The sequence below is a fragment of the Pseudophryne corroboree genome, chromosome 6 (assembly GCF_028390025.1).
Source record: "Pseudophryne corroboree isolate aPseCor3 chromosome 6, aPseCor3.hap2, whole genome shotgun sequence".
Classification (NCBI taxonomy): Eukaryota; Metazoa; Chordata; class Amphibia; order Anura; family Myobatrachidae; genus Pseudophryne; species Pseudophryne corroboree.
This window is the reverse complement of record NC_086449.1, coordinates 176,307,283-176,324,386: the sequence shown is the minus strand read 5'-3', so window position 1 is coordinate 176,324,386 and position 17,104 is coordinate 176,307,283. Positions and strand designations below refer to the sequence as shown.

The 17,104-nt window shown below is 39.0% G+C and overlaps 1 protein-coding gene across 2 annotated transcripts in view; it reads right to left on the bottom strand.

The window, feature by feature from the left end:
- The window catches only part of UNC5D (unc-5 netrin receptor D), an 866,621-nt gene extending 853,310 nt beyond the window's left edge, over nt 1-13,311 (bottom strand). The window contains exon 1 of one of the 2 annotated variants that reach the window (XM_063932131.1): nt 11,601-13,311. In XM_063932131.1, coding sequence (XP_063788201.1) covers nt 11,601-11,685 — 85 coding nt within the window. In that variant the 5' untranslated portion in view covers nt 11,686-13,311. The remainder of the gene's footprint in view (nt 1-11,600) is intronic. The other variant, XM_063932130.1, reaches the window with a different exon arrangement.
- Nucleotides 13,312-17,104: the final 3,793 nt, after the last annotated feature.

Here is a 17,104-nt window from a genome sequence, read left to right as displayed (position 1 = left end):
TAAATCTGAAAAGGTCCTCTGTAGAAGTGCAAATGTCATATCATCGTTTAACATTCTACCTCTTTAAAACCATTCCTTTCACTATAAAATGTATTTTTTATGATTTTACTCAGTTTAAGCTAATTTATTGCATACAGTAAATTCACCATTGAAGAGTGAGTGCACATCATGAAGGTGTATTTGCTAAAGGTCAGTTTTCTGTTGCAGTCCAATTTGAAGTGATTTTGAGGTGATTGGTTGTGCATTTGACAATCAGGTAATTACTAAAGGCAAAACTGACTCAAAATCCCCTAAAAAACAAACAAACAGAAATTTGACTTCACACACAAATAAAACTGCAAATAGACCATCCCCATAGATATCAATAGGACAAGCTTGTTTACTAACAATCAATTTGAATATGAAACCTTAATAGAAACAAAAATCACAATTTTCTATAGAACCATCAGACACAGTTCTATTTGATTTTAATTCACGTGGAATTGTCTGATACCTCAATATGATGGCAAAACATGGGAGAGAAGCATGTAGCCGCATAAATCATGGCTTTTAAAGGCACTGCATTGATTTGAAAAAAATGTGGATATGCAAATTAGCCCAAGAATGAAGGTGTTTGTGGGTAATACAGTGCATGTGTCATGTTTTGACCAATAGGAATGCTTTTGTATAATTTTGTCCATTTTGAGTCAATTTTTTGTTTTATTGACGGTGAATAGAACACATTTAGAACTTCAAATAGAAACCAATGCACCAGAATGGAACAAAAAAAAAAAAAAATAACAACTGTTAATAAATTATCTACTTTGAATAGAAACACTGCAGGTAATTTTTTGAGGATGTTGGTTCTGGTAGATTTTAAATAGAACCAACATCGACTTTTGGTAAATATATCCCCATGTTTTTTATGTGTGAGGCTTTTCAGTATATGTTCTAAGTGCACCATCAAATATGCTTCTCCATCAAAGGGTCAAAAAATAAGCAGCCTAAAGACTGTTATTTATGAACTGACATATAACTGAAGCTCTTTTGTGGGGATAAAATGGCAAGTGCCTTACCACATAGCATAGAACACCCCCAAAATTGTACTACATGTAAACCCAAATCTCTGTCTGAATAGAAAGGATTATTCGCTGTACTGGTAAACGCTGTGTGGAATTATTTTCTAACAGAAATGGTGATGATTAATGAATTAACTGGATCTTATGTGGATTGGAGGACTTTCTTGGAAGAGATGATATATCCTGCTGTAATTATTAAAATTTATTATTTGGATTTCTGATTCACAAAATTAAGTATGATTGCCTTGTGTGGAACCAGAAAAGATTCCTCCACAATGAGGAAAAATGTTTCAGCTTCCTAACTGGGGTTTTTTTATTGACCAAAAATTCTATGACTTATAACACTTGGTTGATCTTGATGCTTTTTGTCTCTCTTTTATCCTTCCTACAAATGAGTTATATACAGCAGCTATTTTAAATTTGCAGTTTTGATCCTTGACATCCTAGTTGATGCCCTTAATTTCTGATGTTATCAAGAAATGTACATCATTGTGGTCCAAATGTTGGTTTCGTTGTTTTCTGATTGTGCTTGAATGTGGAGATGGATCATTTACTTGTACAATTGGGGGAGAAGACATGTGCATGTGGCAGTGGCAAACGCAGGATTTCCATGGGGGGGTTTCCGTACATGTATGTATTCATGTGTTTGTATACGTATATGTGTGGGTGGGTATACATGTACTGTGTATGAATATACTGTATATAATCCCAGTAAAAAAGGCAGGTGCACTCAGATTTTACCAAAAACTGTAATGATGCAAAGTCACAGCATATCAACATGTCAGGGCTACGGGCCCCAGAAAAGTGGATATATGCTGTGACTTTGCATCATTACAGTTTTTTGGTAAAATCTGAGTGCACCTGACTTTTTTATCGGGATTATAATTATTTACAGAGGGCACTCGAGTATTATTTTGAATGTCAGAGGAGTGCCGGACCACCGTACATACACATACAGTAGCATACATACACACACACACACACACACACACAGTATACATGGACACAGCATACATGCATGCGCGCATACACACACACACACACAATACAGCACACATATATACACACATAGTATACATGCACACAGCATACATACAAACACACACACACAGACTATACATGCACGCAGCATACATACACACTGTATACACACATACGCAGTATACATACGCATAGCATACATACACAGTATACATGCATTCATAGTATACACACACACACACACACACACACACACACACACACACACACACACACACACACACACTATAGATGCATATAGCATGCTTTGCATACACACACACTACACATGCCATACTACACACACCATTATAAGTAACTACAGCCTTCCCTCACCATTCCTCCCACCTGCCTCTCCTTCAATCCCTACATACAGTATCTAACACCCACCTGGATTCCATGAGTGTATTGGACACATCCACTGCCTACTCAGTACCCTCACCAGCCTTTTTCTCTTTCACCTCACAACTCACATACACGTACAGTACCTCCTGAGAGGAGCTGTGTGCTGCGCTGTCACTGCAGCTCCCTCTACAGGCACCAAGCAGCAAGCGTCTCTGTGTAAGGATGGAGCTGCTGCAGCCTGTCAGTTCCTCACGCTATAAACACAAAAAAGAAAAAACGATCAGCAGCGCAGATGGATCGGCGGCCAGGGGGGGTTTCTAGGTACTCGGAAACCCCCCCTGCGTGCGCGTATGTGTGGAGTCCCTTAAAATGACATTTAATTCTGCATATAGCAGCAGCTGCATCATCCAACTCTTCCTCTTTTTAAATGACTTACACCTATTGGAATCAAAGCACAAATAAATAGGAACTTTATCTATTTTATTTCTATATTGAATGTGATTTATTACTAAATAAATTTGTCCCTTACTGAAATAGCAGGTCAGCAATAGCTACATCATCTAAAGCCGGCACTTTTTAAATGACTCACCCATATTTAAATCTAAGCACAACTAAATAGGAACTTTCTCTATTTAATTTCTATATTTCCTGTGATTTATCACTAAATAAATTCGACCCTTCTTGAAATACCAGGACAGCAGCAGGCTAGACTATAAAACTAATTCTTAATCTAGAGGTTGCTCACTAGCTAAAGACATATGTTTTATTCATCAAAGGACTCCAAATCTACAGAAAAGTCACAGTAGGAAAGGCAAATAATAAATCTTATATTTTGTTTAAAGAGTGTGCCGCACAATTGTGGAGTTACAGTATAGGGACATTAATTTATCTGCAACCCTCATACTAAATAGTACTGTTGATTTAAAGACACCTGTCCAAGATTAAGCATATTTGCATTTTTTGGGGCAATTTACAAATTATATTGCTTGCTTTTAAAGTTATTTTATTGCCTGGTAATACTTCTCGGGGTATATTGCAAGGGATTTGTCTAAGTAGCATCATGTACAGAGATTTGCAGTATGATTTAGAGTTGTGAAGCCTAATATACTTTGTGATGAAATACAATTTTAAGCCACTATGTGGGTTGCATAAGATCAGACTGCAATTTATAATGATAAAGGGAAAAAATATAAGAATTTAAGCAAGGATAGACTCATCATATATGTACTTAAGCACAAAACATTCAGTGATGTGATGATGCAACAACTGAGTTGATTGAAAATTGCACATACATGAACATAGTAATAATAACACAAGCACAAATGTAAAAGCTTGCAAACGAAAAGATGTATCAAATGTTCAATTTTTTTTCATTGCACAAAAGAAAGGAATTTTCCTTGAGAAGCTTTGCAGTAGCTTGCCAAAGCATGAAATAAACTAGTTATCTCAGGAGGCAGTACATATATACATAGTAATGTAAATGTATTATACTGTGCTAAATTATAAAAATTTATACTTTTCATTTAAACTTTGAAACATTTCTTAAGGCCTGATGTAATTATGCTTTTCCTATTGAAAATCTTCCACACTTCATATGAAATATTGGAGGACAAGGATTATAAGTATATATAACTATAACTGTTATCTTCTCTCCTCCCAACTGATTACCTCCTCCCTTTCCCCCCCTCCAAGGTTTTGTACTGTGTTGTCCCATCTTTGGAACACTTTCTGTTTCCTTGTCACACTCTCCACCTCTATCCAAAGTTTTAAATGGGCTCTCAAAAACCACTTCTTTATTAAACTCTTCTAGCCCTCATCCTAACTCACCACCCAATGCTCCTAGTTCACAGATACTCCCCTCTGTGTCAACCCTGTCTGTCTACCCCATTGCCTCTAGATTGTAAGCTCTCACAAGCAGGGCCCTTATATGTTTTTCCTTCTCTCACTTATACCATTATCTCCTCCCCATTACCACTGATGGCACCGAACCTCTTGAATAAGCCAGCACTGCCTTTGTGGGTATTATAACTTCATGTGCAACAGTGGTTATATACAGCAGCTTGTGTCCTATGTTCTACAATGTTTTGTACTGTAACGTTTTTGCACTGTTTGTTTGTCTTGTTTGCACTGCTTCTGTTTATGTAGTTTGCAAGATGGTGTGAGCCCCTTGTGATACCAGATATAGAAAGGATAATAATAATAATAATAATAATAATAATAATAATGTACTGGATTCTCAAGAAGGTCAATTTAAACACTCCACAGTCTTAAAAAAGTCCCACTTATTTGACGCTTGAAATGCACAAAGTAATCCTGGACTTGCATTTGAACATATTAACATATAGCCTACTATTGCTCTACACCTGTTTTGGTGATAGAGCTGCCTTGTCATGACATGCCTATTTTAACTGACCATGTGTATGATATTTTGGTTAGTGGTGGAGGCATCATTATTCCTACTAGTCAAGGCTTAATTTAACTCATTTAAGTCAACTGACACACATTTTCCTGTCACCCAATCCACTAGACACATCCCTTCACATGCTACAGTATATTCCTAAGAGAGTATGGCTAGAGAGGTAAAACACCCTTGCACAGTTTTTCACCTTAATATTTCAATCATTTCCTCTTCCTGGTTAATTTAACATTGTCATTCCCCACTGATTTCTCTCAGTCTCTCAGTTACCATTTTTTGTCGATGAAAATAAAAAGCCTTGTTGTAGCTTTATGCTGAATAAGAAGCCTTTTGGCCTAAGGTACCCTTAGACTAAGGCCTATTGTTCCCAAATCCACATGTGTCTAAAACGATAGTTCCGCATACTCTGCCGCTTATGGAGCTTTGAAAGTGGTTACTTTGGCTATTAGCTGGTGGTCATAATAATGTGACTCGACCGTGTATAGTAAGCATATGTTGTGCCACATTGTTGTTGTTTTCCTTGTACAGAGAAAAAAAAAAAACACTTTAGTACAGCTAGCTACAGCACAACTTGAAGATGATGAAACCATATGTGATACTGTATGTTCTGCTGTTAACCAAAGAAGACGATCTGCTTACTGCATATTTCATACATTCCCAGGGGAAGAAATCCTGTTTTGTGCATTAAGACAACTGGTGGACAGTTGCTTTGTGGATAGGAAATATAGTGAAGATGACTAAGACAAAACATGAATATTGTATAAATATTAAATGCACAATTAAGACAGAGCTGAGAGTGTACTTGACTAGGTAGACAATCATCCAGTATCCATTTGGGAGGCCATTCTAAGCAGTGCTTGTTTGAACAGCTCTTGTAAATTGTGGTTAAAACTGAGGGATGACAGAAAGGTCATTTATATAGAGCAGATTCATCACTCTTCTCAAAGCATTCTACCACAGAACACTATCACAACCCAGTGACTGTCACTATGCAATGCTAATGGTTTATACATGATACATCACACAGAATGGTACGCACAGAGAATCACATTTAATAGCTGTCTGTTTAACCACAGACTTGTGCAACTGGCAGAGTGCAGTGACAGAGATAGTAGTCAGTCCTTTCACATTTAAGCAATAACGCGATCCGCTCTTGCCTGCTTTTAGGGAAGGGCAGTACAGTAGGTGGCATTTATGTAGCTGAGAAGACTTTCACAGATCTGGGCCTCTTTAGAAGCTCAAGAGGACATTCCATTATAATGTAGCTGCATTTGACAGGTAAATAGACAACTGCAGTTAATCAACACTTGCTATGCCAAAACCACTTGTGTGCGAGCCAACAATGGCTCAAGATCACTGTTTGTACCTGTAACAATCGTGCTGCCAAATTGATAATGTTTACAATACAGATTGCCTACTCTTGTAAAAACATTATTCAATTATAGGTGTATTTGTGCATGCAATGTATGATGTTTCACTTTGTTCCTTCTCTGTGCAACAAAGTATGACCATACGTTACAGACATGACAATACTGATCCTCTCCACTCCCTTTGTTAGTACACTATATTATAGAACACTATAACATTGTTGATGCTATTTAACAACTTAAAGACAAAAACAACAGGGAATGTTAAAGCCATATATTTTTTGCAGTTCATATTTACTGGCAAGCACAAACTAAAGCTTATCTTTACATAGATTTTTAACTAATGTACTGCCCAAGCAATACCAGCATTTAGTGGGCATCATTTTAAAGTAACAACATAGAATTAAAAATATTAAAAGATACGACTATTACTGTATTATATTTGACTCATATATTCTAGTATGTTATGATTTCACTATATACATTACAGTGGATACTGACTGTAACATGCATTACGCAGTATGTTCTCTTTCAACTATGACAAGTGCTGCCCCCTTGTGTCTAAGAATAAAATATTTTTCAGTGCACTTGGCATTTTTATCTGTATACTCCCATGCTGAGCCAACACTGTGTGACTTCATGCACAGATCTGTAAAAGTAATTTGTTTAAATATCTTTTAACCTCACTATTGATTATTTGATTGCAATCTATAGTATAGAAATATCACTGGGTATTTTATTTTGCATTGTAGGATTTAGATACCATAATAACTTACTTTTTTATATGTAATATTATTATAACCACAGTATTTGGTTATGAGTTATGTTTCCTAGCTCTGATGTAGAAAGCCATAAGCTTTCCAGCTACTGAAGACCTAAAAGTTATGATAAGCTTTATCAGCTAGGGGTTGTCACATCAGGTTGGGATTTGTAATTTCAAATTAACTGGAGAACCAGTTTTCCTACAGTATACCTAATCTGAGTTTATAAGGAATGCACACAATGTTATGTAAGAGATGCATACCTTGTGGATCAAGAAATAGACTGAGGTCCCAGCATCTGTTTTTCAAGGACCCCAGACTGTCAAATATGTAATATATTCTATTGGTACCTGCCTCTTTTGGAGTTCCAGAACAATAGTACTCTGTTCTGTAAGTCTCAATGACAATTTAACACTTGAGGTCTCAGTCTGAATAATTACACCAGAACCCCTGGGGTATCAGAATAATAACAAATTAATGTAGGAGACCAGAACAATGGTACCATGACACTTGGGGCTCCAGACCAAAGTCACTCTAACAACTGGGACCTTAGAATAGGTCTGGGACTCCAGGTCGACATAAAAAAGGTCGACATGCCTTCTTATGTCGACACCAATTGGTCGACGCACCTTATGTCGACATGGCAAAAGGTCGACATGGAAAAGGTCAACATGGAAAAAGGTCCACATGAGTTTTTATGTTTTTTTGGTGTTGTTTTCTTCGTTGAGTGACAGGGAACCCCAATTAGTGCACCACATCCCCTTGCATGGCTCGCTATACTCGCCATGCTTCAGGCAAGGTGCCTCACTCCACTACCGCTGCGCTCAGCACAGGTTACCGTTCCCAATCGTAGTCCACGTGGATTGTAAAGTATGAAAAAGTTAAAAAAATGATTATTTTTTTTAAAACTCATGTTGACCTTGTTCATGTCGACCTTTTTCCATGCCAACCTTTTGCCCATGTCGACCTAAGGCATGTCAACCAATTGGTGTCGACCTAATGCATGTCGACCATTTTGGTGTCGACCTGGAGTTCGGATACCCCTTAGAACAATGGCAAACTAATTTAGGGGTTCAAATACAATGGCTCTCTAACACTTGGAATCCCAGATGAATGCTACAGTAGCATCTGGTTCCTACAGTACAATGGCAAACTGACACCTTTTGTAAATTCGTACCTACTGTATAAGAAGGCTGAGCAGTACTGTGCTATCCTGTCCAGGATGTGGAATGTTTTCTCCTCACATTTTTACACAGATTATCAGAGAGGGATCTGCTCAGGATCCCAGCATTCAGGATCCCGGCATTCAGAAAATACAGATGCCAGAATCCCAACAGTGATAGGAATACCAACACAGGGATCCTGACATACTGTAAGTATGCCTGGACTGCTGAGGGAGGTGTTGAAGTTTAGGTTTAGACTGTGGGGGGAAAGGTTAGGGTTAGGCTGCAGGGACGGATTGATAGGGTTAGGCACCAGCCTGGAGGGTTAGGGTTAGGATGCAGGGGAGGGAGGTTTAGGGTTAGGCTGCAGGGGAGGGAGGGTTAGGGTTAGGCTGCAGTAGAGGGAGGGTTAGGCTGCAGCGGCGGAAGGGTTAGGTTTAGGTTGTGAGAAGGGAGGTTAGGGTTAAGCACCACCGGGGAGGGTTAGGGTTAGGCTGTGGGGGGGGGGGGGGGGGGAGCATTAGGGTCAGGTTGCAGGTAAGAAGGGTTAGGGAGATTAGGAATTAGGTGTAACATAGTTACCCAGTAGGTGTAGGGATACTGAGTATCAGGATCCTGATACCATCCCAGTCGGAATATATCTATGTTTAAAGCAAATATTGATAAATTAATTCACACCAGAGGACACCAGAGAGCCTATTCATTAGGTTAATTATTGGTTGCCAGACAACTCCTGATAATTAAGTATTCCACTTGCTGTTAGTGCCTGAAGATCTACTGTCACTGCAAATATTTTTACTACTGCATAAGAAGCAGTGAAACTTAGCACTTCTGAGTCTGACTCCGCAGTGCTACTGTGCATGGGAGAACTTGGGTTCATGCATGCACGACTTCCAGCAGAAGGAGCTGAGCAGTGGTGGAGAGATCTTAATGGATCTCTCTTTGTGACCTGGACTCCTTCCCACAGGGAAGCAGCATGGGTGCGGTAACGAACGCCATCTGAAGAGGACAAATGTTCCTGCAGTCAAGCGGCAAAAATGTTGTATTTTTGGAGCTTGATAAATTTAGGTCCCCATACTAGTTTACGGGGCCAGCAGGCCAGATTGGGCTAAGGGGTAAGCAGGAAATATCCATGATATCTCCTGCATTACCTTTTTGAAGAATGGCATTGACACTTAATTTAAAGTACAGTATACTGTATAAACGTACAAATTAAATAATGATGAATAGACCCATAGGATCCATAGGATCCTTTTATTTGTGACGCAATTATCTTGGATATATTTTTTTTATTATTGTTATTATTTTTATTATTATTTTTATTATTACCACCATAATTATCCCAATCAGTTACAGAAACCTGTTCTAGCTTTAACCTGAACTGTATAGAGATGAATTATTCTCATACTCGGACATAATATTTATAAGTGACCCATTAATTAATCTCCTAGTGTCTGAGGTGTAGCTTTTCATTACTGGAGCACTGCAAGCAGCCATTTGAGATGAAAGTTTATATTAACTCTATAAACTGCAATAATCTCACTGCAGCTGGCGTTGGGACATTCAGTAAGCCTGGTTTCAGGTGAAAGATAGATTGTTATGAAGTTGTCATCTGAGCAAGTGTCAGTAATACCGTCACATATTTGACAAAATAACCAGGACTGAGCAATAAGTTTAAAGGGATCCAGCCATTGGAAATAACAGCATACAGCATTGCAATGAGTACGGTAGGAGAGACAGACGCATAGAACTGCAGCAATCAGCAAGCTGTACCGACACGCAGGAGAGCACCGTACTGTAGCTGCAGCCAGGTACTGTATACACACACTAAAGCACGCCAGACACCATAGGCTTGTGAATTCTCTCCCCTTATTTCCCGATCTATTGTTACTTTGCCCGAGCGACAGTCTGTTGCCTTAACAGCAGCACAGAGGAGACACCTTGACATATGTTTCATTTTCTGTTTACCTGTTAGAAATTAGATGGATGGATAGATAGATAGATAGATAGATAGATAGATAGATAGATAGATAATGGATGGATGGATATATAGATAGATAGATAGATAGATAGATAGATAGATAGTGAGTCTAAACTATCCTTTATTGACTTCGTTGTACAAATGCATGTGAATGTGTAGGTTTAACGGAGCAGTGTTTGAAGACAACAGGTGGCTTTGCAGGAGGTGTAGATATTCTGTCATGCTGAGAGTTGTAGTTCTACACTAGATGGCTATATACAGTTTATCTGTAATGCGCTTCTGTAACTTACGTAAAACGGACCAAAAATGGCACTTCATTATGGCCTATAGTATGTTTACCCACAATAGTTAATTCAGTAATCATTCCTGTACATCAATATATAAGTACTGTATCATGCAGTATACACATACATTTCATACTATCACAATGATGTATTTCTATCTCTAATACCATATCAGTAGCAGAGTGAAAGCCCATTCGTTTAAATTAAATACACCGTGTGTGTTGGGTACATACAGTATTATAATTACACATGAAACTGATTTCAGATGAGTCTTAATAGGATATTACTGTACTGTAGCTGCCTGCTCCAAAACTGAGCGGCTACAACAGAATATACTGTTGGAATAATCCCCCTGGAAGCAGCACATTTGATAATACTATTTCCTATTATTCCATTTTTTAGTTATTTAAAATATCAGTATGAAAAAAAAAAACACCTGAACACTTCTCAAGTCCTCACAGTACCTCATGCAATATAGTCAGCGTTCAAAGCCTTCCTGCACGTTCCACGTAAATTGAACTAGTCAAGCCTGCAACTCTTTAGCCTAGGGTTCATATGTGAATTGTTTAATATCAGTTATCACACGTATCAGGGTCTTAGTACTTTGACTTTTCTGTGGCCTAAGTAAAATTAAATATGGACTTAGATATATAAGGGACGTACTGTAGCATTCACAGTGAGCTTTACCCTATATGTGCTGGAGACGCTAGAAAAGCATTTTTAAAACACTGTAGGTTGTAATGATGACACGTCTGCAGTGACCTACCAGACATACAGTGCAGTACATTGTGCACAACTATACACCATTGCTAGCCACAACCTTGAAGCAATAGACACGTTATTCGCAACTATGGATAACATACACTGGCGATACTTTGGTTCACTCTTTCGTTATCTTTGTACATTCTTGCAACTACGCGTTGAACATATTGGAGGGTGTGGTTAGTTGTTACACACATACTGCACATATTCTGGTGCAAAACGCTACCTGTATATAAGGGCAGTGTCATACACACGTACTCCATTCACCATGGCAAGGCTCATAATACTTCTAATTACACACGGTGGTGCAAATGATCACATGCATATATGGCAGCACGAGAAACACACATGCATCTGATGCATAATTGCATACATTACATTATAGCAGACACGCCAGCACACTCCAGCAGACACCTGATGATATACTGTAGTTGTGTTAGTACCTCTCTGTGCAGCTCCTACAGGGTAAAATCCTACAGATGAAAGGAGAATCAGGTAAACGAGGAAATGACCAGGCTCTGTCTCCATCCTCAGTACAGGTCACAATCAGCCATCTCTAGTCTTCTTTGTCCCCCGTCTCTTGCACGCAGCAGCCCTAATACGATTTCTTAAGCGCCAGGTAGCCGCAACCCAACTATAATTTAGACTTTATTTACTGAGTAGAGATTTACGCCTTGTGCATTTTGTTCCTGTTGGATGAAAGCATGTCAGAGCTGGGTGTACCTTGGCAGCAGTACTGCAAGCACAGGGAGATGCATATTCCTTGGATAGTCCGTTTTCAATGTGTGTTTTCCTCGATCGCTTGAGTCATGCTCCTTGCATAACAGCTTTTCATTGCTTTTTATATCCAAACATGATCTGTTCTGAGTACTGACACATACATTCCTCGCAATAAAAGCTGAAAGCAGGTTTAGGAATGCATTGTTGATGGTATTTTGTATACCCGATATCCAGTAGCTGCAGCCTAACTAGCGGTACACCAGGAGAGTTTTACACCTGCTTCAGGGTTATGTTCAGGGGGGAACACTACTGTCCCTTGAGAGTCTTTACTGTTCTAGTCCCCTGAAGACCACTGGATGCTCCAGATAGAAATATGCAGTTAATGCTATGTAACATTAAAATGCCCTTTTCTCACTACGTTCTTAACTTTATTTTTACTGTTTGCATCAAGTACTGGGCTTTTCCATCTTGTCTTTAAATACCCCCTCCCCTCCTCTTCGCCTTTTGGGAATGCTTATTAGTTGTTTGCTAAGCTTTGCGTCCTGTCTGCTTCCTTTCGCTGATGCAGCTTGATATGCTCTCCTTACCATCAGACACTATTTTCCCCCTTTTGTATCCTTTCCATAACAACTTTGCTTAGAGCTGGTCTCACTTCTCTAGCTCCCGTGTGCTGTTCAGCATCCCACACTCCTATGGTTTGATATTGCTCATGGCTGTATCAATCCTCGTAGTTTATTCTTCCTCCACCTCTCTCCTCTTCCCTTCCCTTAGCAGCATTGTCAGGCTTCAGCGTTCTCAGCCACAGACCACAAGAAGCTGCTAAATATTTAATGAGCTATGCCCTTGCTTGCAACCAATGGGTGCAGAGCAGCTTTATGGTGGGTGTGGATTGAGGTATTGCCACAGTCCATGGAATGAAATAAGTGCCTTTGCTGTCTGACTACTGTCAGTGTTTAGAGCGCTATGTTAGAATTATTGAACTAGGAGCAGTAACGTTGCCATAGCTGAAGGATATATACAGTCATCTCCCGTACGAACCACTGTGTGATCGGGCTGATTCCTACGGATCTGTACGGTGCAAAAATCTGTGTATATGCGGTCCAGAGCTGAGTATGCTGTGAGCTGCCCAGTGCTGAATTCAGGGACGCTGTGAGCTGTCTAATTCTGAATCCAGGGACGCTGTGAGTTGTCCAGTTCTGAATCCAGGGACGATGTGAGCTGTCCAGTGCTGAATTCAGTGACGCTGTGAGCTGTCCAGTGCTGAATTCAGTGACACCTTGAGCTGTCCAGTGCTTAATCCAAGGACGCTGTGAGCTGTCCAGTGCTGAAGCCAGAGCTATCCACTGCCGAACCCAGAGACGCAATGTGCTGTCCAGTGATGAAGCTAGAGAATCTGTGATCTATCTAATACTGAGTAGAGAGGCACAGTGAGCTGTCCAGTGCGGATCCGAGGGACACTGTGAGCTGTCCAGTGCTGAAGCCAGAGTTGCTGTGAGCAATACCGTACTGAACCCATGGAAGCTGTGAGCTGTTCAGTACTGAGCCCATGGACACTGAGCTGTCCATTGTTGTCATCAAGGATGCTGGGAGCTGTCAAGTGCTGAACTGTTATTCTCGTAATTATTTAACGAAATATTTGTAGAAGAAAGGACCAGCACTTGCTGAGAACGACATGTTCCTCCAAATTCAGTAAATTCTAAACCACACAGAATATGATATGTGGCCCATATTGTGTTATTAGTATTTTACTTGCATATTAAATCGATTTTATGCTCTTTGTAGCACTTTTAATATTCTGCTGTATCCAGAAAATGTGACAATAAGTTCACACACAAACATATATAAATACATTCATACATATGATAAAAACAAAGTCTGAAATGACGAATGCGCTTGTGCATACACACACACATACACATATTATACCATTCACAGGAACAAAGCAAGCAATATAAGGTTTATAGAATCTATTTTCTTAGTTTATATTAAACATAAAAATAAGGACATTTTTCACACATACAGTATACTAAAGCCAGTTTCATGGTTTTTGTATGACAAGTTCATACTAGGGAGTTCTTATGTTGCAGCACTCACCTCTGCATATAGTGAGATTTTTTTGGCTGTGAAGCATGTAAATTACCTTTTCTGCTTCTATATTGGATTGGAGGCTGTGATGCATTTTTTATTCTAGCAGTAGGGGGCACATGCTGTATGTTAATACAGTTTGGTACAGTGCATGATGTATGTGTTAGTGAGAAATCATAAATGCAGTGCAGAAGTGGCTATAGCCTATTGAAAACTAAAGAGGTTTGTTTATTTACTTATGACCCTCTGGCCTCTACCCCATTCCAGCATTGAGATGGTTACTTGTGACTACAGGATAATTAGAGTTTGCTAAGCTTTTACTAGAGTAGTGGATGAAGTATAAGTGTAAATCATTGTGCTGGAATACTGGCTCTCTGACAATTGGCAATACATATTAGTAGACATATGCATACTCATAATAACATCCTTATTTAATAAGGATGTGAACTCTGTTCACTTTCTGCTGAACTCAGCCCTGTCTGAAGATTATATTATTGTAGCCAAAACTCTAATGATTGGCTGTCTCTGTTATCTCCACTGGTTAGTAAATCTTATGTCATAAGTTATATGAAAATATACATATAGATAAAAAATAAGTTATTACAAATTAGATAATTTCAGGTGCAGACTGGCAACTCTATTACATGTCTGATTGGCAATTAAATTGGAATCATTATCTGTTGCAGTAACAAGGAGCACACACTATTCTGCAGTAGCTCACAAGCTGTGTAGTTAGTTGCTTTTTGGCATGAGAAGCTCACGTTTCTTTCATTATTTATATATAAAATACAACATTAAATCTTTCCTCCTTGAAAGATGTGTCTTGTTCAATTTTAATGTCTTGTTGTGTGGGGGTTACAGGAGTGTTAGAGATAAGGTCAGTTCTGCAGGCTTGGAAACAATTAATCTACAGATGTCCATAGATGAAAAATTAACAGATAAATTAGGTTGATGGAAACATTATTTTTTCAGTAAAGTACTATTGTCACTCTACTGAACCAATTTTTATGCAGTTCACTCCACGGAGTTTATTTTAGGACTACTACTTATATTTGTATTTTTCCTTGCTAAAATTGATCAAATAAACAATATATTACTTTTTAAAGTAGAGTGTCTTAGATTCTCTTGCAATCTCAGGGACCACTGTGAAGCCGCAGGAGGGTCACTTTTGGAGAGAGCCACTACAAGGCAGCAAAGCTGTAGCAATTACACTTGGCATGTTAATGCAGTAACCATATGCTGTCATGTGAATAAGAAAGCACACATAGGGGCATATTTATTAACATTATTTTTACTAAAAAAATATGAAAAAGGGAGTTTTCACACCCTTTTCGCAATATTTTAGTATAACCTGAATGTACTAAAGGGCTTTTGGAGCAGTTTTCCAAACCCTTTAATTTCCTTTTTTTCATAATCCAGATTGCATTCCCCACACTTATAATGGAAAATGCAAACTTGGTGAATTTACAAAAAAAAAAAAAATAGTGAAAAAAAAACAAACTGCAATGAGCCCTGTGATAATTACACCAGCTTCAGCTGGCATAATCACAGGGCTCACTGTGTTATGCAGCCTTCTGCACATCTTTCTCTGCACCCTGGCCGAGAAAACTGTGCGGGCACCTTGTCAGTGTGATCAACTATGTAAGCTGATTACAGTTTAAAATAAAATTAAATATACTTACATCCCCTTGTGATCGGTGCTCCGGTGTGCTTTCTCTGCTCCGATCAGCTGATTTCCGGCTCCTGCACTGTGACCCCTGTCATCTGACGCTGTAAACCAGCATTTGCAGCAGTTTGCAGCTTCAGATGACAGGAACACAGTGCAGGAGATGGAGAATACATGACTGGAGCAGGAGGAGCGCATTGGAGCACCAATCACTGGCTAAGTATGCAGTGAAGGGAGGGTAGAAGCATGGGTAGGGGGTAGTCACGATGGGAGGGTTGACCTGACAGCAGCATTAACAGGGATGTTATCAGTGGAGGTGCATGCGCAGGGTATTTCTGCAGAGTAACACAGCTTTGTCGCAAGCTGTGTCCATGCATGCGATTATTGTTACATGCATGTGATGTAATCAATAATCGCATTGAGAGCTTGTTCAATTTTATCACAGCACATCCGTATCTGAGGATGCGGATGGTTATAAATCATCCCCATACTCTCTTAAATCAGTATTTTTAGCATATCAAAAAAGAACTAGCAAGGATCCCTATAGATTTTAAACTTGTGAGCATGGCCTTCTTGCAGTACCTTTGTGTCTGTATATTCTTACCTAGTCTTGTTCTATTATTGTTTTGTTGCAACAGGCATCAGAATATGCTGATGCTATTTAAGTAATAATATAGTCCTCAGCAAGTCCTAAATTTGTTTGATCCCACTCAACAAATAACACAAAATATTTTACCATAATATGATCAAACAAAATTCAAAATTATGAAGACAATGGCGAATAATTAGGTACAACTCAGTAGCTTGTAGAAGCAACATTAGCAGTAACAATTTTGGTCAATCATTTCAATATCTTTTTTTAAACATGTTTATTTATCATTTTTCGGTCAATACAGAAGCAGAGGCAAGTGTACACTGGTAAAAATTAGTAATAAAGTACATACAAACAGAGCAGTGAGGAACACTTAAATATGCATGATTGTGGATCAATCTAGAGTACATAGCATAAAGGTTAAGGCGTGTATCTTGTACATAGTAGAGAAAAAAAGAGGACTTAGCTATAAACAAACATAGGATAATAATCAACCCTAAGGTATAGATGTGAACGGACAAAACAGACACGTGTAGACACGAAAGCGTAATGGAGGGAGAAGAGAAAGGGAGAGAGGAAGAGTGAAAGAAGATGAGAAAGAAGACACGAGGAAGGTAGAGCAGAGGAAGAAAGCAAAAAGCATATGCCTAGTCCGTGTCGTTAATGTAAATGAAAATAGGAACCCAAGGGGTGTATATAGCTAATTCAGTCAGGGGTTGAGGGATTGTAACATACTCCTCAATGCAGGAGGCCTGAGAAACCTGAAGGGAGAGCACCATGTGGGTCAGTGTTGTTGTACAGAAACCAGCCATTCCAAATTGTGAGGCATCTAGAGGTAGAATTGCGGAGATAGGCTGATATTTTCTCCATAGCTGTGACATGCC